Genomic DNA, 23,968 nt, shown 5'->3' with positions numbered 1-23,968 from the left:
TTTGCATTCTTTTCTATTTCTAACATACATCTCTTTCAATTTATTTATTTTTCTTGTAATTTGGATACAAATTTACAGAGAAAACTAGTTTTCCATTCACCTCTGTTGTGGCATTGACTATAATTCCAACAATGTAACTCCTTTGCAATGTAAGGGTAAGTCAGAAAGGTTTGGCAACTGGGCTTCTTGTTCATACAAATGTGCATTTATTTCAAACAAAGTATGTTAATTAACTTTGTGGTGAAGTGAAGTTACTTGATATGGTTCTTCTATCCATGCCCTTGTAACTCTTACCCAATGATTGGTTGGAGCCATGCAAAAAGGGTGTCTAAAACACTAATAGAAGGGATTGATTGGCTTTAAAATTCCTTTGGATATGTAAATGAGCAGAAAGAGAGATAATCAAGACCCAATTTAGAAAGACAAGCCACGTAGGGAACTTGCGCAAGATCCCTACCTCTGAGGCGATGGAGGCAACAGAGGTCCTGCCACCCAGACCATGAGACAGAGAACAGGAGCAGCATTGAGACCACTATGTAGTGCAGAGGAGCAGCACTGAGCCTGTGAGGCAGGCCACTGGGTACACTGGTTCCCAGAGCACCGCAGAGGTCAATGGATCACATGTTGAGATAATGAGAACCAGTAAGAGGAAGGGCTGGGAGCTTGGCTAAGAAGAAGAATTGTAAAACAAAACAAAACAAAACAAAAACCCTTAGCATTTTATAACCTGTTGTTGTTAGGTGCTATCAGTTGGTTAGGACTCACAGTGACCTATGTACAACATCATAAAACCCAGCCCAGTCCTGCCCCATCCTGACAACTGCGCCCATGGATGAGACTAAGCATACTATTCTTTTCTAAGGACAGATCTCACCTGATAACACGCCCAAAGAATGTGAGATGAAGTCATATTTCTAAGTAGCAGTCTAGCTGTACCTCTTCCATGACAGATTGGTTTGTGCTTTTAGAAGTCCTTGGTACTTTCAATATTCTTCTCCAACACTATAATTCAAACGTTTAATGCTTGAGGTATCAGTGGTAGATACAGATACAGTTGGGGTCTTTGACAGACGCAGACCCTTATTGGTGAGTAACAGAGAAAACCCCTACCCTGGAATATTCAAGGTAAGCTCTGCTATGCTCCGCAGAAAAACAGCCTTTAACCTACTGGGCTACTGGGCCTCAGTGGAGAGTGGAGAGTGAACACCTCAACATACACCAACAATCACCATGTAGCCTGAGAGTTTTTCAGCATGCCCTGAGCGCTGCCTGGTCCAGAATAACGAAGTTGGACATGCACGGCAGCACTCTGTCATTAAATGGAAGTGGTATATACAAGACCAGGCTAGAGCAGGATCTGACGGTACAAACAAACGGCATGAAGAAGTAGGCTAAAGTCCTATGGTCTCCACTCCTGCCAGCATACTATTTTTTTCCCCAATCTTAACTTATGATTTCATGTGGAGTGCCTTATGATCAGCTGACTGAGAAACAGGAAATGCAGGCTTGATTTACTGATGGTTCTGCATGGCGTGCATGCATCCTTCAAAAGTGCACAGCAGCAACACTGTGTAGCCCCTCTCTGGGACCTTGCTGAAGGAACTGGTGAAGGGAGTTCCTCCTAGTGGGCAGAATTTTGAGCAGTGCATCTTGGAGCTTGCTTAGAAGGAAACATGGGCAAATGCACAACTTTATATTGATTCATGACTATTGCTAATGGTTTAGCTGGAGAGTCAGGTACTTGAAAGGAGTATGATTGGAAAATTGATGACAAAGATGTTGTGGGGAAGAAGTATGTGAAAAGGCCTATCTGAATGTCTCATTTGAATGCTCAAAAGAGGGTTACCTTCCCATGCAGAGGAGGATGTTAAGAATCAAGTGGATAGGATGTCATGTTCTGTAGAAATCAGTCATTCTCTTTCCTCAACAATTCCTGTCATTGCCCAAAGTGACAAAATATCCATGGTGGCAAGGATGAAGGTTAAGTGTGTGCTCAGCAACACAGACTCCCACTCATCAAGGCTGATTTGGCTACTGCCACTGCCGAGTGTCTCATGTGCTGACAGCAGAGAACAACACTGAGCCCAAGATATGGGACCATTCCTTGGAGAGATCAACTTGAAACCTGGTGACAGGTTGATTACAGATCTTCCTTCATAGAAATGACAGTATTTTATTCCAACTGAAATAGATACTTACTCTGGATTTAGCTTTGCTTTCCCTGCACACAATCCTTCTGTCAATACTACCACTCATAAACTTACAGAATGTCTTATCCATGAGAAGCTTACACAGACCATTTCACAGCAAAGAACTGTGGCAATGGGCCCATGACGATAGATTCCACTGGTCTCCCCATGTTCCACTGTCCTGAAGCTGTTGAGTTGATGGGAGGATGGACTAGATTTCTAAAGACACAATTACGGTGCCAGCTAAGTGGTGAGTTGTTGCTGGGCTGGGGAATGTACTCCAGGAGGCTGTATATGTCCTAAATCAGCACCCAGTATGTGGTTCTTTTTCTCCAATAGCCAGGGTCCATGGAGTCCAGGAACCAAAAGTTTAAATGTGAGTGACATTACTCACTATTATTTCCAATGACCTATTCATAATACTTGTGCTTCCTTTTCCTGTAGCCATATGCTCTTATGGTCTGGAAATCTTAGGGAGGAATACTCCACTGGAGATAAAGCATTGATTCCATTGAACCGTGAGTTATGAATGCCTCCTGGCCATTTTGGATACCTCATGGATCAACAGCCAAAGGAGAGTGTTAATGTTCTGAGTGGGATGATTGATCCTGATTGCCAAGGGAGAATTGGGTTGGCATTGCATAATGGAGGTATAGCAGGGTATGTGTAGAACCAGGATATCCCTTAGACTGTCTCCTTAATATTACTCTGTCCTGTGATTTAAGTCAAGAGTAGACTGTAGTAACCTGATTCTGACATTAGGATTGGGTCACCCCATCAGGCGAACGAACAACATGATCAGCTGAGAGTAAAGGGAATTTACTAGCCAAGAGTAAAGGAAATAAAGAATGAGTAGTGGAAGATGGTAGTTCTTAATACCACCGACAGCCATGTGATCAGTTACAGAAATAGCGATTTGTTGGAAATGTTTTCTTTGTATATGTGTATTAAATAGTTTTATTTTGTTTAGTTATAAAATATAAAATTTAAATGGGGTGAGTGCATTTTTTGGTTCTGTACATATTAGTTATATAATATTAGCTGCAAGTATGACTTTATTACTGTCTTTGTTTGTAGACTATATAGCAGTGGTTCTCAGCTTTCCTAATGCTGCGACCATTTGATACAGTTCCTCATGTTGTGGTGACCCTCCAACCACAAAATTATTTTCGTTGCTACTTCATAACTATAATTTTGCTACTGTTATGAATTGGGGGGCCCCTGTGAACAGGTCATTAGACCCCCCAAAAGCGGTTGCAACCCACAGGTTGAAAAATGCTGATGTATTATTTAAGGAGATACTAAGCTGACAAAGGGGTGAACTGTGATAGGTTTGTGTTAAGTTTGCCAGGACTCTCTTATGATACTATCTAACATAGTGTAATCAACTCTGTGAGAGGATCTTCTGTGAAGCATCAAACCAGTTTGTGGAGAAAAGACTCCTTAATTTGATCATAATCTTGATACAATTAAGGGAGTTTTCATTCAGAGTTTGGCCTGTCTTATAAATTGACAGTGTGTGGGAACTAGCTCACGTCTATTGCTGAATTTGGATCCTGCAACTGGTATGTCAGCCTCCTATTTTATTGTCTGTCCATTCCAGGAGTCATCAGCAGACTGACGACTTTGAATCCATTCAGCCTATCTCAGATTCATCAGCATGGCATGCATCAATCTTTGCTCTTCCTACTTCATTTCCTAGCTTCCTGTTAATCAACCTATCTAGTTAAAGAGTCAAGAGAAGTCTTCTGCTTGCATCTGATACACATACTTGAGCCAGAATTGACTTGCTCACTTTTACGATTATGTGAGCCATTTCTTGTTATAAATCTGTATCAATACACACTGAACTGCTAATGCCAAGGTCAGCTGTTTAAAACCACCAGCCAGAGGGAGAAAGATGAGGCTTTCTTTCCCCCATAAGGAGTTATAGTTTCAAAAACTCCAAAAGGCAGTTCTATGAAACACCGTGTGTTTGTTTGAAACACCTTGTTCTGTGGTGTTTCTGTGAGTTGGAATTGACTCAGTAGAATGACTTTTGACTTTATATATGTACACCTACAAGTGCCAATGATTTTGCGTCTCCAGAGCACCCTGTTGAACATATCCATCCACTCTACGGTCTATGCTCCTTTAGACTCCCGTTCCCTCTGTAGAATGTCCTAAAACTCCAAGAACATTTAAAAGGAACATGGTTTGAGTCCCCTGAGGATGCTAAAACTACAATTTTATACAAATTGTGTAAGTCAACGTGTGCAATCCTGTTTGATGGCATTGACCTATGGAATAATATATTTCTATTTTCCCCGAATAAACTGGCTTTGTAAAACAAATAAATAGCTTTGCAGTTGGTAAATTACAAATTTAATTTTAATACAATTTTATGGAATGTAAATTTGAAAAATATTAAAATGGTATCGAAATTGAAAACAAACAAAGAGCACCCAAGCCTATGGGAAGGTTTAGAAAGAGAAACATCATCGTCAGAAATGTATAGACCTAGATGGAAAATATGTGGAGAAACAACAGTTTCATATTTTTATCTTCTCGTTATCTGATGCTAAAACAGTGTTTTTAAAAATGTATCCTGGTTTATGGTATGTATTTAAATGATTTGCCTTGCACATGCGTAGGCACTGGAAAACCTCAAGTTTGTAGGATAAGTAAGCAGTCTATAATCTGAAGCAGAAATTGGTGCTGCAGTTTGGGGACTGAATTTTTTCTTTTGGGATCCTCAGCTTTACTCAAGGTGTTTTACTTTACTGAACAAGGCTCTCTACATTTTCAAGGCTAGTCTCCTTTTTTTAAAGCAGTGTTTCCAAAATCAGGCAACATCACTCCATGGGGGACACTGGAATGATCCAAGGAAGCTGCAAAAACAGATACCTACACTTTATCGTGGATTATGGGCTACAGTACAAAAGTTTTTAATAGTCAAGGGAGTGCTGAGTATTTTATTTTCTGAAACAAGGTGACAGGCCAGATAAGGTTGGGAATCTAAAATGATATAAAGTCAATGGATTATTGTATTAACCACAGCTACAAAATACTTTTGTACAAAATAAGATTATTGGTTGACTCAGGCGCTATAGACTAGTTAAACTGACATACAAAAATAACCATCACATTAGTCTAAAATAAACGTTCCCTATCAGCTTCTGATAATTAAGTTTTTGGTATTAGATTACTATGCAGACAATCCAGAATTTTCTTAGAATTCCCAAGTAAATTAGCTTCCAAAATATTTGAATATTTTTCTGTTTTCAAGGCATTGAAAAATTGTGCTTGCATATTTTAATTGATGCAGCCTCATTAAAATTCAATTTTTAAATTAAATTAATTTCAGATATTGTGAATTAATATTTTCTTCTTGAGAATGGAGCAAAGGAATATTTGTTACTGAAATATTTAAAATGTAGAATTTGATGTTTTAACATTGTATAAAGTCATGTGCATATCATAACTAAGAAAATGAATCGATTATCTTCAAAAAATTTCTATTGCTTCATTGTAATTTCCTCCCACCCTATTATTTTTAATTCTATTCATCGCTATATATTAGTTTTCATTATCTACACTTGTATATAAATGAAATCATGCAGCATACATTCTTTTATTTTAAGTACAACTGTCTAGATTTACATATACTTTTGTACATATTGATTGTTAATTCCATTTATTGTTGTATAGTATTTAGTTGTATGGAAGTATCATCCTGTTAATTCCATTTATTGTTATGTAGTATTTAGTTGGATGGAAATATCACCCTGTTATTATTTATTCATCTGTTAGTGAGTACTTGGGTTGTTTCCAGTACAAAGCAATATAAATAAAGTTCTTATGAGCATTGTTTTAAAAGTTTTTATATACTTATATTCTTTTATATAGGCAATTATATTGGTCATTAATACAGATATCATATCATTCCATAGTTCAGTTACATCAAGCAATATTGTACAAATGCTACCACAGTTTCAAAGCATCCTTTTTTTTCTTGAACTCCTTGTATCCTCCCACCCCCATTACCACTCTACCCCCATAAACCCTTATTATACTTTCTGTCCCTGTAAGTTCCGTGTACTGAAAAACAATGACCATAATGACAAATATTCAAGAGGGACACCTCCAATGACAAAACACATCTTAAACCAAAATATGAACAAACAGAAAACCCTCTCTTTTATCTTTGACCTGTCCCTCTAATGTGGATAAAAGGAAATCACCTGAGGCTTATTTTCTATGTAGATCCCACAAATGTATCTTGGACTCCTTCTGACATCCACAGCCTTCTGCAAACCTGATTCTCACAATTTAGGCTCTGATACCATTCCTTCCTTTGACTTTGGATTATATGATTTTTAAATCCATCAGCCACTGATGGTGGTGTGCTTCTTCCATGTTCTCTTAGTGACATCTCACTTAGATGGATGCCTCTGTGGAAACAAGCCTTTAAGAAGCATTTTCATATGACACCCAGGCACCATATAATTTCTTCACCATACTCTTCTATAGCTACCATAACTTCTGGGTTTTCTTCCATTGGGCAGGGTCATGAAGTAAGAATTAATTGTACTTAAGTTGGATCCAATATTTAATATAAACCCAAAACTCATTCCTGGATCTATGTTTGTTGTTTTTACAAATCAGCTTTTGGGTGCCATGCAGAATCTGCATGTGATTTTGTGGTAGAGAGTCTTATGGACCATCCCCTGGGGCATTAAGATCTTCTATTATTAATGTCTTTGAATAGCCTCTGGTGAATTTTTAAATTTTAAAACTATCACAGGTGATTCCTTGAGTTTTTAAGGTATAGAGAAGAGGATGGTTAAAATGCCTTTCTATAGTTGTTAGAACAAGCAGTGCTTTATTTGGGGGGGGGAGATTAAACTTTTTAAAAATATTTTTATTAGGGGCTCATACATATCTTATCACAATCCATACATACATCAATTGTGTAAAACACATTTGTACATTCATTGCCCTCATCATTCTCAAAACATTTGCTCTCCACTTAAGTCCCTGACATCAGGTCCTCATTTTTCCCGTCCATCCCCACCCCGCCCTCCCTCATGAAACCTTGATAATTTATAAATTATTATTTTTGTCATATCTTGCCCTGTCCGATGTCTCCCTTCACACACTTTTCTGTTGTCCATCCCCCAGGGAGGAGGTAACATGTAGATCCTAGTAATTGGTTCCCTCTTTCCAACTCACCCTCCCTCAACACTCCCAGTATCACCACTCACACCACTGGTCCTGAAGGGACCATCCACCCTGGATTCCCTGTGTTTCCAGTTCCTATTTGTACCAGTGTACATCCTCTGGTCAAGCCAGACTTGCAAGGGAGAATTCGGATCATGATAGTGCAGGGGAGGAAACATTTAGGAACTTGAGGAAAGTTGTATGTTTCATCTTGCTACATCGCACCCTGACTGACTTGTTTCCTCTCTGAGACCACTCTGCAAGGGAATGTCCAGTGGCCTACAAATGTGTTTTGGGTCTCCACTCTGCACTCCACCCCCCCCTCATTCACTATGGTAAGATTTTTTGTTCTGATGATGCCTTATACCTGATCCCTTTGACACCTCATGATCGTACAGGCTGCTGTGCTTCCATGTGGGCTTTGTTGCTTCTGAGCTAGATGACTGCTTGTTTACCTTCAAGCCTTTAAGACTCCAGACGCTTTATCTTTTGATAGCTGGCCACCATCAGCTTTCTTCACCATATTTGCTTGTTTACCCTCTTTGTCTTCAGCGGTTGTGTCGGGAAGGTGAGCATCATAGAATGCCAATTTAATAGAAGAAAGTATTCTTGCATTGAGGGAGTACTTGAGTGGAGGTCCAATGTCCTTCTTCTACCATAATACTAAACCTGTGAATATATGCATATAGATCTATTTCCCCATCCTCATACATAAATATATTTGCATATGCACATGTTTTTAACTAGACCTCTATAAATGCTCTTTGACCCCCAGCTCTTTCCTCTATTTCCCTTGACTTTCCTCCTGTCCCACTATCATGCTCAGACCCCATCAGGGTTTCAGCAATTCCTCTTTGTTACATTACCCTTGATCATGCCTTACCAGGCCTCCCACACCCTCCTCACCAACAATTTGGATTACTTGTTGTTCCCTTGCCCTTGGGTTTGTTAACATCACTTCCTTCCCTGCCCCTTCCCCTCTCCCATGTCCCCTGGAACTGTCGGTCCCATTGTTTTCTCCTCCAGATTGTTCATCCAGCCTATCTTAGATAGACCTTCAGAGATAATAACATGCACAAAAACAAGACAGAGCAAAACCAAGCAACAATATACAACAAAACAATGACAAACAAAACACAACAAAAAAAGCTTGTAGTTAGTTCAAGGATCATTTGTTGGCCTTTACGAGTGTTTTCCAGTCCAGTCTGTTGGGGCACCGCGCCCTGGCCCCAAAGTCCACCATTCACTGGGGATCTCGCCACTCCATTACCTTGATGTTCTGTTACACCTCCTTAGTGTTTTGCCTCGGTATGGAGGGATCAGTTCGGGTGCAATTCACACACTGTGTCTCCGGTGTTGTGCCCTGTAGGGCCATGGGTCAGTGAGGGGCGTCATGTCTCATAGTGGGGCTGGCCATGTGGTCCTCTCTGTGAACATTCTGCTCTAATTGGGGTCATCGTCCTCAAGGCCTGGTGGCTCAGGATGTGCTCCACTCTCTCTTCCTCCCCTTTCATCTGCTTCTGTGTGCTCTGACCAGATATGTCCGTCTCAAGGAGCTGCATATTCAATGCTGTCTTTTGAAATAAATTCTTCTGGGGGAGGGGCAGGTGTCCACTTAGTAGTTGGGATTGGGGCCGGCCCCCCAGTCCTCTCCACTGGTTCCCTACTCCATGCTGGCATGTTGCATTCACATCTTGCAGCTTGGGTTGAAGTGTGGTCCTTCTTTCCCTGTGGAGATATAAGCAATACCCTCCCCTTGGGTAGATTAGTACCCTGTGCCCCAGCTACCCATTTCTTTTTATTATTATTGTTATTTTTTCCTTGATCCACCTCCTTTTTAGTTGTATACCATGTGTATCCCTGTATTTGATCTGGTTCCTGCCATATTACCTGGTCCTCACCCCAGGAAAGTTTGTGTACAGTAGCTTTTTCCCTACGACAAGCAGTGTTTTCAATGCTTTGTTAAATGATTGCCTGCCCCCACCCTCCACACACACACCATCTGTAGACATTGTTTTCCATGCCTTTTGTAAAGCCTCTCTCTATTAGTCTGGGTTGACTAAAGAAACAAATTTATAGACACTCATATGTATATAAGAAAGAGATTTATATAAAGAGTAATTGTATATTAAGAAAACATCCCAGTCCAGATCAAGTCCATAAGTCTGATATTTGCCCATATGTCCAATACTAGCCCATACATTTCTCTTTAGACTCACACAACACATGCAATGATGCCGAGTGCAGGAAGATCACAGGCCAGTGGGTGGAAAGTCTTGTGGATCCAGTGGCAGTGGAAGTATCTTAGCACTGGCGTGGGTCTCCATTTGGTTCCTACAGCTCCAAGGCTCTGGCTGCCTCAGCATAGCTCCACGTGTCTTGTCAAGAGAGAGAGGAAGCAGAGAGCCGGTGTGTATCTGACCTCCAGTGAGCTATTTATCTCTGTTATGGCTCCAAACGAGGTTATCAAGCTGCGACCACGACCGCATTGAGTTGACCCACATGAAATTGAACCTTTAAGTTGGTGCATATTGCTGTTAACTTCATGGACGGCCTGTCCTGATCTTACTTGCTTCTGGATATGGACTTCACAAGGTTCCCATTGGAATGAAGATTCTTCACATCAAAGGATATGATTATCTCTTCAGAGCACTAGGTTGATATAAGTGGGCAATATAAAAATTGGATACCCAAAATGGTGAGGGTAAAGACATGAAGTGTTTGGCTTATAAACTTTCATAGGTGGGGGAATATGTTCATAGGATCATGGTGTTCACATAAGTATAGAATATTTTTGTTTGGTTCAATTGTAGAATGTTATGTTGAAAAGGGGTGTCACATTTTTAAATTGTATGCCTTTAGTTTTATCCTGTTAGGTACAGACATGATTTTATTATTGTTTGCTTGAAAATTATATATGGCTAAAGAGTTGTGTACAAGTGCCAAATTGACCAGTGGTGGTCTGTGGCAGTTACATAATCTTGAAAAGGCATGTAGTCTAGCCTATCAGGCCCTAGCCAGTGAGGCCTCCATGTGGGCATGGCCTTCTCGTGAAGATTCTGGGAACTCCTGTATTCCTCCCTAGAGACAAGAGACACTCTCTGCTTAGTCTTCCTGCTGACAAGCCACATGGAGCTACACTGATGAAGCCAGAGTCCTGGAGCTGAAGGAGCCACGTGGAGACTCACACCAGTGCTGAGATTGGTATCGGCCACATGGTCTAATATCGGACTTATGGACTTGATCTGGCCTGGACTGGGATGTTTCCTTAATATACAATTGCTCTTTGATATAAGTTCTCTTTTGTACACATATGAGTGTCTCTGGATTTGCTTCTCTAGTTTACCTGGATTAACACACCCTCTGTATTTTATTCTGTTCATCAACCACTTCATCTGGAATCCAGTTGCACTTGCTAAAATTCTCTCCTCTGGTTGATATGTAACTTCATTACCCTGGCCTGACTTGTGTGCTTTTATATATGTGGATACCAATGAGTCACCAGCAACATGTTTTGATCACAATGATCGATTTCTTTGCCACCATTTTTAACTGTTCCTCCCTGCCCCTCACGATACCTGCCTGTGCTATGAGTCTTTTTTTTTTAGCTTAATCTCCTGTGTGTATCTTCTTCTTTATCCCGGATCCCTCGACTATTTAGCCTCTGTATTTAGAATCTTCAATTGATGTCTTTTGAACCGATCTAAACTCTATTTTGGAACGTGAGATTTGCTCACTTAGTATTGAAAACCCACCTTCTCTGTGCTCTTGGAGAACTATAGCATGCATAGGTGCCTCCACTGTGTAACAGGCTGGATCCAAAAAGATAGGTCAGTAGTCCCTGAAAACAAATGACTGTAGATATACAACGCCTTTTGCCACATATTGGTGGCAGACAGAGTCATTACACTGTTTTTCTATTGTCTGTTTTGTTCTTATTTAAACCAGTTCTTAAATTAAAATCTTAAATCATCATTCTTGGTAGTCAGGTTATAATGGAGCTTACAGACTAAGACAGGATAAGAAGAAGACCTGACTGTCTGATTCCAAGATTTAGTCAGTCAAAAAGCTATGGGTCATAAAAGAGTACCGTGTGATAAAAAAATGGAACATGAGTACCATTAGCAGAATGCATTGTGGCCCCAGCAATGAACTGGGACATACCAACGATTCTGAAGGTGGCATAGAGCCAGGAGGTGTTTTGTTCTCTTGTACATGGAATCACTCTGAATTGAATCTGAGTTGACTGCAATTAAAAACAAAAAACAATAATTTTAAGTGTTTTTTAAATTATCACTGTTGCTAGGGAGAGTACTGGCTAGAATATAGTGGTAGGATAATTCATTTCAATTGTTGTATAATGCTCTTGTACATGGTGATTTCATAGTTTCTTTGTCCATTATCCTGGGCAGAGGCATTTAGTTTCTCATATTCCTGCTCCCAGTGAGTACTAGAGTGGGCATTCTTGTAAAGTTTTCCGTGGCATTTTAGAGAGTTACAAGAAATGTATCAAGAGATGAAACTTCGGAGCCAGAGACCGAGAAAACGATAGGATTGTGATTAAAAGTAGAGGTGCTGGAGGCAAGCTGCCTGGGTTCAAACCCCTATCCTGTCACTCTTCAGCATTCCCAGAAAGCCGTAGGCACAGCTTCTTTCAGCCCATTTTCATGAATGTATACCCTACCTCAACTCATGCCATCCAACCATCAGCTTGGCTTAGGTTCCCTCGGCTCGGGTACAGCCTGTCATAGCCAATGCCCAGCTACTACTGCCTGCTTCTGTCGCCAGAACCCCACAGGCCTGTGGCTTCGCAGCAATCACCATTTTGTGTGTCTGTACCATTTCTGATCCATGGAGAGATTTATTTTTGAGTCCGGAGGTGTTTTTGGTTTTCTCTTTTAATCTTTTATTTATACCTCTAGATGTCTGGAGCAGAGGAAGCACATCAAAGCATAGGTTATTGTGCCATCTTCACCCAAAAGTTGATCACACTTCTGTGATTTAAAATTAAACGCAGATCTTAGAATCATCTAATCAAAGACTTTTGAAGCTGGAGAGAGTTAGAGGGATGATTAAGGCAAATAAGCCAATTGCAATAGGTAAGGGGTCTGCAGTCTTAAGAAGTTACGTGATTTACTGCTACCATGTACTGGTTCATTTTAGGGCAGGACAACAGCTAAAGTGTTGGGCTGCCTCAGGTGTCCTTTGCCGCTCTGTCCACTGCCATATGACCCTCTACAGGCTATCCTTAAGTGCCATGTTTCCTTCAAACAGAACCTGGAAAGAGATATCAATGTAAGCAATCAGAAAATGACAAGTCTCATTTTAAGACTGATAGATAATACTTGTTTATCCTTGAGAAATATGGAAGTGAAAGTCAGAGCATAGTATGCCCAGTACTGAATTGAAAATACCGTATATACTAGAATATAAGCCGACCCGAATATAAGCCGAAGTACCTAATTATTACCTGGGAAACCAGAAAAACTGATTGACTCGAGTGTAAGCCTAGGGTGGGAAATGCAGGATGTGAATTAACACAGAGACCCGAGGGGAGAGACAGAGCGCAGCCACAGACACATCCTTACCAGTTCAACTGTCTACATAAGTGAATCACTACGGGTGCTTCTGCGAATAGGAGCCATCCACGTCATAGGACGCCTCTGATTGGTTAGATGTGAGTAAACAAACATTCAAAGCCCTGCAGTGTCAGCGGGGCTTCAAATGAACAGTGGAGGAACGACAATCGCCCATGAGATGTTACACCTCGCTGGGGTACCACTGACCCATGCATAAGCCGAACCTCAGTTTTTCAGCACATTTTTTGTGCTTATACACGAGCATATACGGTATTTTCTTTAGAAGACCCAGTGCATTTGACTTTGTGGATGTCTATTGCCTTGGGTTTCTCTACGTTCCTGCAACTTACGAGATCAGTAATAGTGCCAATACTTCCAGCCACCCATATCATTGGGTTTAAAAAGCAACTGTGATGAATGGATCTGACCATCATTTACAGGGATAGCCTCTATTTCTGCTGTCATACAGACATGACAGGTAGGTTAATTTAGGAAATAAAAAAAGAGTGACCAAAATAGAGCAATACTCCCTTCTAATTAGGATTTCTAAATTTATTTTAGGATACAGGTTTAGAAACTGGTATTTTTATTAAAGTCTTTGGAACTGTTTTATTCTGTTTCTAGATCTTTTAGCTGTGCCTAAGCATCCGTATGCTGCTATGGAGAACTGGGGACTAAGTATTTTTGTGGAACAAAGAATACTACTGGATCCCAGTATGTCATCTATTTCTTATTTGCTGGATGTCACCATGGTCATTGTTCATGAGATATGTCACCAGGTATGAGAAAAAAAAAGATCAGGTGTAAGTATAATGTGCAAACGATTGAGAATGTAGAATGATTTCAGATACATAGATTAGGAGCTAAAGTATCATCCTTCTAATTAAGTTTTAATTATCCACTGAGGACTGCTTAATTCTTCCTAGAAGATAAGTCATTTTCCCCTGGATGGCAGCACAAACAAAACAAACACACAGTATATTGAAAAAGCAACTCTTATTCCGTTGACTTGAGTCATGAGGCGGCTCTGCCACTCGGCATCCTGTGTAGAGTCCTTCTCGGGCCACTGTTCCTTGTCAGCTCTGCTTTATCCTCTGTGATTATTGGGGTGTGTATATGGTAAATGCAGTGATAGCAATGATTTATTGCATTGCTGCAAGATGCAGCTGAATTTTGTGTACGTGTCAAAATGTGCTTTTGCTGAAATCAATTTGCTATTCCCTTTTCCCCATTACACAGACACTTAGGAAGTCTTTCACTAACTCAGCCGTAGACTCTTTGTTCTCAAATGATTGATATTTTTTGCCTTGGCATGTTTAGAAATTCATATGCAAATTAGTCAACTTTGTAGTGAAGCTAAGATAAAATTAATTTCACTTTGATTTTATACACTTGCTTACAATGAGTGGAAAGAATCGTCGAGCTTTTGCAGGGCTTATGGAATCCTGAATTTATTGAAGGAAAAAAAAACACACCGAAAAACATACGCTCATTCTAGTAAGAAGTAATAATTGCCCTGATTACCACAACTGTGTACAGGCTTTAGCTGAAAACATTAGGCATTTTATCATGCTGCAGTATGATTCTAATTTATCATAATCCACCAAAAATATAATCTATCAAAACTTAAAGAGTGGGGTGCAAAAAGGTTTCAGTGAGAAGTGAAATGCTAAGTACCAATAAATGAACTGGCAAACGATTCTGGAGCTCGGGATCCTTTCCTTAGATATTTGCCTTTTGCAGTGAAGTTGTGATGGAGAGATGCTGGTACCGGCATCCTGGTCACGTTGGGGATGTGCGCCTCTTTACCTGAGGTGCCATTGCTCAGATATCCAGGGCTTCTCTTTCATGGGGGAGAATCTAGTTTTCACCTAAGCATAAAATTCTTTGCAGGAAAAAGCACTTTTTCATTGAATGTTCCTATGAATGACAAATTAGAAGCATTAACAAAGCACAAACTCCCTACCGTCAAGTCTACTCTAACTCGCTGAGCAGAACTGCCCCTGCTTCCAAGTCTGTACATCTTTACAGGGGTCGAGAGCCCCATCTTTCTCACCTGGAGTGTGCCAACTGCTGACCTTGGAGTTAACCACCCAGCGTGTAACTCACTTTGCCCCTGGAGCTCCTGGTTAGAAGCATAGTTCTGTAGCGGTAAGGCCGCACTGCTAATGCTTCAGTGGCTCATTAAACTGGATTCCCTTTATTCGATAGTCTACATAACTTCCTTGTGATCATTTAGTGGTGCTGTGCTATTTACTGTGAAAGAACAAACCAGGAAATAGGAGACACCTCCAAAAATGTTCAACTATTACTGCTACTTATATTTTATGCCATTCTGCCATTCTTCATTCCCGCTAAATACTCATGTTCCTGTGATTCTTACAATAGACGTATTTTAAAGGTAAAACGTGCATTTTTAAAAGTAAACATTGTTTTTAAAAACTTTATATTTTGTGATCAAGAACTTTAGGGTACTCTCTTACTTTATTTTCTTAGAGATCTTCTTGGGTAAATGATACTTACTTTTGGATAGTGGAATGTTCAGTCATCGCAGTCTTTATTGTGACTCTTAATGACTGTTTATAACCCGCCTCTTCCTTGCTCCTGTGGAATGCTCCTGGCTCGCCTGGCCTACGGCATTGTTGCCCCGTTGGCTTTTTTGTTTCCTAAACAGTTCTTTTCTACCACAGTGATGGCACCAACCATTACATCTGCCTGGAATCTTCTTCCCCATGGCTTTCTCATGGCTGGTTCCTTCTGTCATTAAAGTCTGAGCTCACATGTCACCTAGTTAGAGGGATCTTTTTTTTGGTTTTATTTTCCAATCTAAAGGGACCTTCTCCCCTGATCATATTTTATCGTGCTTTATCACAATCTGAAACGATAGGGTTCATGTGCTTCTTTATTTTTGCCTTTCTCATTTCACACCATCCCCAATAAAATGTCAGCTGTCTGAATTTTCACTGCTGGATTGCAAAATCTTTAGGATAATTCATGGAATATATACATATATATATTTTCCAGCAATAAAAAGCACATAGTTCGTTCAGCTTGACATCTGCTCACCCTCTTCTGCCCTTGGGGCTTTCCAATTGTAGGACTTTCCACATGTTGTTAAACTGTTTTCCGCTGTCTTCTCAAGCTGCCGTGTTTGGTTAAGATCTTTTATTATCTCTTCTTTTGAAATGCACTTGTTTGTCATGAAAGATGTCAGGTCCATTTCAATTTTACTTTTCTTAAGCCACTCACACCAATATGGAGAAATTTTTCTGGTGCTGTTTTGCTTTTAGAAGAAACATAATATATAAAAATTTCTCACACTTATTTTTTCATTTCTACCAGTTACTTTAGCTACTGTATGCTCAAAAGCAAGCTTCTGAGTCTTTTATGACATTGATTTTGCTATTCTCTATTTTCCTGTCTTTTTAATAGTCCTTTGATGTTATCCTATATTCATCTTTTCTTTGGTTCTTCGTGTTCAAGGCAGAACATCTAGAGATGATCTTTAAATTCAAGTACAATATACCAAAAAATTGAATTCTGATGCTAATGAACCTGTATTTAGTTTTCTCAGCTTCATCCTGAAATTGCCTATGAGGTTTTTGGTTTGTTTCACAGTCAGCCCCTGGTCTTGGTTTGACTGATGCTATTGCATTATTTCATTGTCATTTCACGCAGATGAGGTCATTTTCATTCTTCCATATTCTTCATGGTGAAGTCTATATGGACTGAGGCTTTTTATATTTTGAACAAGGATATTTGCAATAATGAAGTTATTGCTTTTAAACATATTTTATTATATGATTTCTAGCATTCTTTATCACTAAGGCCATATTTTCCAATAATTGATTTTTCCTTTTCATTTCCAACTTTGGAGTTTTAATCATGAATCACTATCAGTGCATCTTTATTTTATATTTGTTGAAGTTCAAGCTGAAGAGTTATGTGGTTGGTGTATGAATTTGAATAATAATTTTGCTGGCTTCATTGTCCTTGGTAGATATCATCCTATCACAGACAGCGTTATACTTCAAGATAGATCTTGAAATACTCCTTTTGATATTATCTACTAATCAATTCTCTTGAATTTGTCATACTAGAAATAATAATCCCTATGACTATCTGACAAAAAAATATTGGTCAATATTAGCCTGTTTTGGCTGTTACATATCTAGGATATTGGACTTTATGTGTTTCATTTCTTTTGTTTACAACTTCTAATTTTTCAGAGTTTAATTCACATATGCCATGTTCTTTTGAAGCTGTTCCTTCTCATTGTGAGTTGAGCCCCACCAGTAAATGAAGGTGCAGAAAGATGTTCTCCATCCGTGTCATTAGGTTAACTCTAACTTGAGGAGGAAACTCATTAAGATTTAAAACATAACTTTTTTAATAGAAAAAAATCCAACCTCCTTGCTTTTGGGTTGATTTTCAATTCAATTGAGCTTCCTCATAGGGTCTTCCAGGCTGTGATGCTTATGGCAGCTGACTGACACATCTTTTGTCTGAGGAACAGCTTGGGGTTTTAAACCTCCAACATTTTGATCAGCAAGCAAGCACTTTAAACAACAATATGCGGGTTGGTAGTCAACGTCTATATAGAAGTCATCTTACGGTTCCATGTTGAGCTGGGATCTGCATGGTTTGCAGTTTGGAACCACCAGGAGCTCTAGGAGGTCAAGATGGCACTCGACCCCCCTAAGCAGTTCCCATCTTGGAAACCCACAGGGGTCGCTGTGAGTCATCATCACCTCCATAACAGTGAGTTTTTGTTTTGTAATATTATGTACACATCAAAGGAGCTTAACAATAGTGTAATTCTCTTTCTTTCTTCTTGTCAGTTTTGTTATTTTTCATATATTTCCTTTATACACATATATTTAAAAGCTAATAATATATTGTTATTATTCAATTATTTAAAATATATTTTAATAATAGGAAATATCCTATATGTCTATCTATATAGTTTCTATTTGTTATATTCTTCATGAATTTGTTTTTTATTTCTTCTGTATAGCTTCACAGCCTTGTAACTTTATGGAGTAGCTGTATTCTATCCTTTAGGGCCACTCTGAGTTAAAATTGATTTGATGGCAGTGGGTTTTTTGTTAAAGGATTTCTTTAACATTTCTTGTAGTGAGAATCTGATAATAATAAATTCTTTCAAATGCTATGTGCCTGAAGAAATATTTAATTTTTGTTTTGTTTTTGAAAAATCATGAGGAACCAATGGAGAGTTTAAAAAGGAGGACTAAGAATTACATTTGTATTTCAAGAAAAATATTTATAAAGGTGTTATAGATATTGGAATTAATAAAACAAGTATGGATATCATTAGAGTACCCAGCATTTATTTTATTTTATTGTAATGTATTATGTTGTTACATTCAATTAAATTTTACTTCTGTGCCTCTGCACTCGTCTTCCTTTGTGTCTCAGTTGCTAGTCAATTTTAACTTCTGCCAACGATCAAGCCTCTCATTACATAGATGTTATGTTAGATTATCATCTCTGTAGTTATTTACTTAATAATTAATCTAATTATTCCCACTTCTGTTTCATTGATCTTCCGGAATTGTAACGTCACCCTGATTTAAATATTTTCATAATCTTAGGATAGAAAGAGGAAGAATGAGAACTGTTCTGTGAAAACAGGTTAGTTAGCTCAGTAATCTTTCATAATAGCTTTAAAAAGAGAATAAATGATAAAAGTGCAATGAAAACAGGAAAGCACTGTCCATAAACCGGAAAGACTGGAAAGGATGGATTGAGACAGTCTCTTTGCTCTAAAAGCACAAAGAGAAATAAGAATCAATGACCCAATGACCTGGATGATGAGAGTGAGAAAATGCTCATTAAATTTACATAAGATGCTAAGTTGGAAAGGTTTAGTGTAAGCTTAGAAGTGAGAAACAGATTTCTAAATGACAAGCAAATTTAAAGACGATCCTTTAAATGTGAACGTATTTCATCACTTATATGAAGATTACAACATTTTAGAGACCAGCTACAATGACAAAAATCAGAGCTGAACAATATTCACAAGGAACAAATTTTAAAAAATAGACATTTTAACTTGCAATGTTCTGGTGGTATAACTAAAGTTTTTAAATATTCATGTACCTATTAGATTAAACATATCTAACTTATATGTCTTCTACACAAATGGACATGAAAAGCCAGCCTGTCCTTTAGAACTGCTGGTTCTATTGATACCAGGCTCCCCATCTATAGCATTACGTCATCCAGACCCTGGTTAATAATCGGGAAAGTGCACAGATTAATTCTATGCACAGAATGTATTGGTTCTATAGAACAGAAATGAAATTAGAGAGTGCTTTCTCAAGAATGTTGTAACCTAGTGAACAAAAACCCAAAACCAAACAGTGCTGTGAAATCAAGTCTGACTCAGAGCCACAGTACCTTCAACAATAAATTGTTTCTCAAGCCAGTGCTTACTTAAATTATATCAGTTTATGGTAATTCCTGGATACTTCACAATACTCTTCAGCCCCCCTTTCTCTCATTCTGTTTGCCAGGACATTCTGTCAGCTCTCCCCTCAAAATAATTCCAGAGGTTGAACCCTTTTCCTCACCAACAATATTGCTATCTTGTTCGAATGACCAACCCCTTGCCTTAGTCGTAAGAAGCTCTGGTGGGGCTCGAGGTCAGCAGCACTTCGAGCCCATTGCTTGCTCCATGGGAAAAAGACGAGGCTACCTGCTCTCAGAGGTTTTCAGTCTCAGAAACCTGTAAAGAGTCACTGCGAGTCAGGACAGACAGCATGTCAGTGGTCTTTGTTTTCTTTCTTCAGCATTTTCCCAAATAGTCTTTCTGGAACTAATCCTGCTCCTGTACAGTTGAATTTTAACCAGTCAGCTTGATATATTTTTTTACCCTTAAGTCAGATGCCATCTTTAACTGTTAAGGCATTATCTAATGTCAAAACTTTTACAATGACTCCCTACCAAAGTGGGGATAAAAGCCAATCTTTACAGTGAACTCATAAGACCCAACCTCTGATCTCCACTCATCCAAATCTCCCCAACTTGCCAGTGACCTTAACTTCCCTCTTCCCTCTGTGGTTTTGCCTCTTATGACTCCCTTCTCAGGTCTCCTTTCTCACCACGCCCTGATTTCTGATGACTACATCCAGTTCGCTCCAGGGTCAGGCCTTTGTGACGGGCTGTCTTCTCTACGTAGAGTTCTATTTAAACCATTGTCCTGATTCTGTTAGCTGTACCGCATCTTCTGTGTAAAGGCCACCTTTTCAAAGACGACTTCCATGTAAAAAATGACAGCGAACACGTTCATTCTTCATTTCCCTTATTTTGATTCATACATCAATTTGTCCCTTAGCATTTGTCACTTTATAACATATATATATTTTATTCTATATTATATTTACTATGTCTACTGCTCTACCCCTGCTTACTAACATCCCACACCTCCACTGTAAATGTTCTAGAGAGATATTAGCCCGTACTATTCACTCATGTGTATCCAGTATTCATTAAATGGTATACAGTATATATTTAATAAATACTGATTGACTTTAATTAAAGTGGCTATCAGAAAAAGCAATATAAGCAAAATGCCATGATATTTATGAGAGAAATATCGCATCTTTTTATAAGAATTAGAAAAATGAGTTGGTATTTGAACTAGGATGAAGATGTTAAGGACATTATGTCATGTCAATTCAGGAGGGGAAATGAAGATTGTTTTGCCCAAGTATTTTGTTCTCTAATGGGGTCTCCTGGGTCCTGTCACATTTAAGCTGACCCCTCAGCTTTGACCCCTGGGGACCTCTTTTCGTTCACTTAGCTCTCCTCCTGTTCTTTGAACTCTCCGCCTCGGGCACAATCAACTTCCGAGTTCTGCAACTTCTTCCTATTCTGTTTTTTTAATCACTTTATTGGGGGCTCATACAACTCATCACAATCCATCCATCCATCCATTGTGTCAAGCACATTTGCACATGTGTTGCCATCATCATTCTCAAAACATTTGCTTTCCACTTGAGCCCTTGATATCAGCTCCTCATTCCCCTCGTCCCCCCACCACTTTTCTGTCCCTCATGAACCCCTGATAATTTATAAATTATTATAATTTTGTCATATCTTACATGTCTCCCTTCACCCACTTTTCTGTTGTCCAACCCCCAGAGAGGAAGTTATATGTAGATCCTTATAATTGGTTCCCCCTTTCTACCCCACTTTCCCTTCACCCTCCCAGTATCGCCATTCACACCACTGGCCCTGAAGGGATCATCTTCCTGGATTCCCTGTGTTTCCATTTCCTATCTGTACAAGTGTACATCCTCTGGTTCAGCTAGATTTGTAAGGTGGAATTGGGATCTTGATGAGGGGAGGGGAGCATTTAGGAAGTAGAGGAAAGTTGTGTTTCATTGTTGCTATTCTGAACCCTCATCTAAACAATCCTTCTTCGCCTTTGCTGTCTCTATCCATAGTCTCAACTACATTTATACTATCAAATGTAGTTAATGACTGTTTTGTTCTCTTCATGTTCCCATACATGGCGTATATATGAGGGGGTAGCCCCCCAAAGTGGAATTTTTTCAAAGCTATGTATTTATTAATTATTATTATGTTACAAAACAACCTTATGATCTTTAAAGTACTCTCCATTAAACTTAATACATTTGTCAAATCTGTGATTCCATTATTGGAAACATTTTCCAAACTCATCTGTTTGGATGGCTGACTGCACCTCCCTCATGTTTTTCTTCACCTCTTCTGTGCCTTGAAGTTGCTGCCCTTTCATGTCCTTCTTCATTCATAGAAACAAAAAGAAGTCACATGGAGGTAGGTCAGGTGAGTAAGTTGGGAGCGACAAGAGAGGCATGCTGTTTTTTGCCAAAAACGGGTGCACTGAGATAGCTGCCTGAGCAGGTGCGTTGTTGTGGTGGAAATCCCAGTCCCTCGTCTGCCACAAATCAGGTCTTCTTTGTCATACACTGTTACATGATCTTGTCAGACCCTCTCAGTAGGAAGCTTGATTGACCTGATGGGTAAACTCCAAATGCACTATGCCCCTCACCTAAAAAACAAACAAATGAGCATCATCTTGATCTTTTAGTTTCATTTGATAAGTGTTTTTTTGTTTGTTTTGGGGGTACAATTAAAGATGGCATCTTCATTGGCTTGATTGATGTTTGCTTTCAGGCTCCTAAGAATCGCACCATGTCTCCTCACTAGTAATTACCTTAGAAAAAAAGAAAAGTCTGGTCGTTTCCTACCTGTTCTTTTAAAGCCATGACATGCTTCTACTGGCTGCTCCTTTTCCTGGCCAATGATTACCCGAGGCACCAATTTCCTAGCAACCTTTCCCATTCCCAAATCTTCAGTTAAAATTCACTGAACTGAGTTGCAATATAATCCAGCTAGTCCTCCATCTCATCCGTGGTCTCTTGCTGGTCCTCAAGCACAAGTGCATGAATTTTGTCAACATTTTCTTCTGTGCAGGAAGCTGATGGACTTTCCATAACAAGGGTTGTCATCAGTTGACATTGTACCTTTTCAGAAATGAGAAACACACCCATGCACCTGTTTTTTCCATACCACTGTCCTAAGCTGTGTTCAACATCTGCCAGGTTCTGCAGCGTTTTTCCCAAGCAGGAAACAAAATTTCTGACCTTCACACTGTTCTCTTAAATTGGCCATCACAAAAAAATGAGCTTTAAGCAAAACCGCCTTTATGAAGATATTCACTGTGGCCAGACAGAGCCCTATGTAACACCAGAGGTGCACTAATTTACAGCAAGTTGCTCTCTGTAGGGGGCAAATGCACACTACAAATGCTCTGCCTCAGGAGCTTTTTCCCTTTATTGGGCGGAGGAGTGCCCCTGATGTTGGTTAACATAGTCTCTGTGGTCACTCTCAGAAACAAAGTTGGAGAACAGACTTTTGGTCAGATTTATGAAGGTATTAATATTAATATACATAATAGTAGCAATTTTTGTTAGCACCTTTTGTTTTAAAGAATTTACACTATTATCTTTACCACTCCTGTAAAATAGATATTATTATATTCAATTTATCAATCAGGAGAGATGCAAATAACTTAATGATTTAAATAATTAATGATTTAAAGCTGTGCTCATGCTTCTAGGCAGCAGAGATATCTATCCATATATTCTTTTACTTCTCTAGTATATCATTCTTTAAATAGAAATATGATTTGAGATGTAATCTTTTGCTACAGATGTAAGTAAAGCATATGCGCTTTTTATTAATATTCTGTATGAATAAGTAAATACAGTGTATTAATGTATAGTTTACATTAAATGAAGGCTTAAGAAATGGAGGTTATGTGATCTGGGAGGTCACTATCAATATTCAGAGAGTACATTGGAACTGACTCAATGATAATGGTTTGATTTTTTTATTTTCAATCATCTCAGTTCAAAAATGTGAATAATATTAAGAGACTGAAAAAATTAGGTGAAGACGAGAGGGGCAGAAAGAGGATCCGAGGTGGCGGGGGGAAGCGAGAGCAGTTACATATATTCCCTCTGCAGGCTAGAATTCTAAGAGTTAGTAATTGGCTCCAATGCATGAATGGTCACCATAGGAAAACCAGTCACCACAGTTCTGTCAACATCAGGGTCAGAATAAGATAAATGGCCCGAAATTCCAGTAGCAAATTTCAGATGATGTAAGAAAGAACTTTTTGGTATAAAAAGCAATTCAGTATTTGCATGTGAAATACTAAAGATAATAAGAATTGATTTTTAAATGTATTTGAAAATTAAATTACCAAAATAGATTAGAAGACCATTGGAAAAATATTTCTCAATGTTGGTTTCATAGTACATGGTAGTTGACACATGTAATGCACAGCCTTTAATTTATTAAAATTAGTTTTACTTGAATACATTTCTGCTTGCATCATCCCTTCTCTACTTTGGTTATAAATTTACATTTAATGATAGGAGAAGCTAATTACTTGCTTCTAAGGTAAAAGAAATTAAT

At 38.9% G+C, this 23,968-nt stretch overlaps 1 protein-coding gene across 8 annotated transcripts in view; it reads left to right on the top strand.

The window, feature by feature from the left end:
* The window catches only part of LOC142436717 (thyrotropin-releasing hormone-degrading ectoenzyme-like), a 425,143-nt gene that overhangs the window by 267,408 nt on the left and 133,767 nt on the right, over positions 1–23,968 (top strand). Inside the window, exon 3 of one of the 8 annotated variants that reach the window (XM_075540192.1) lies at positions 13,595–13,749. The exons of 6 other annotated variants lie outside the window; for them this stretch is intronic. Coding sequence is in view for 1 of the 2 variants with exons in the window: in XM_075540201.1 (XP_075396316.1) it covers positions 13,712–13,749 (38 nt within the window). In the remaining variant the exon portion in view is untranslated. Of the gene's footprint in view, positions 1–13,594; positions 13,750–23,968 lie in introns of those variants that run through there. One more of the 8 variants, XM_075540201.1, reaches the window with a different exon arrangement.

This window comes from Tenrec ecaudatus, unplaced genomic scaffold, assembly GCF_050624435.1.
Source record: "Tenrec ecaudatus isolate mTenEca1 unplaced genomic scaffold, mTenEca1.hap1 Scaffold_548, whole genome shotgun sequence".
Lineage (NCBI taxonomy): Eukaryota > Metazoa > Chordata > Mammalia > Afrosoricida > Tenrecidae > Tenrec > Tenrec ecaudatus.
The sequence above is the reverse complement of the archived record's forward strand: the minus strand, read 5'-3'. Positions and strand labels throughout refer to the sequence as shown.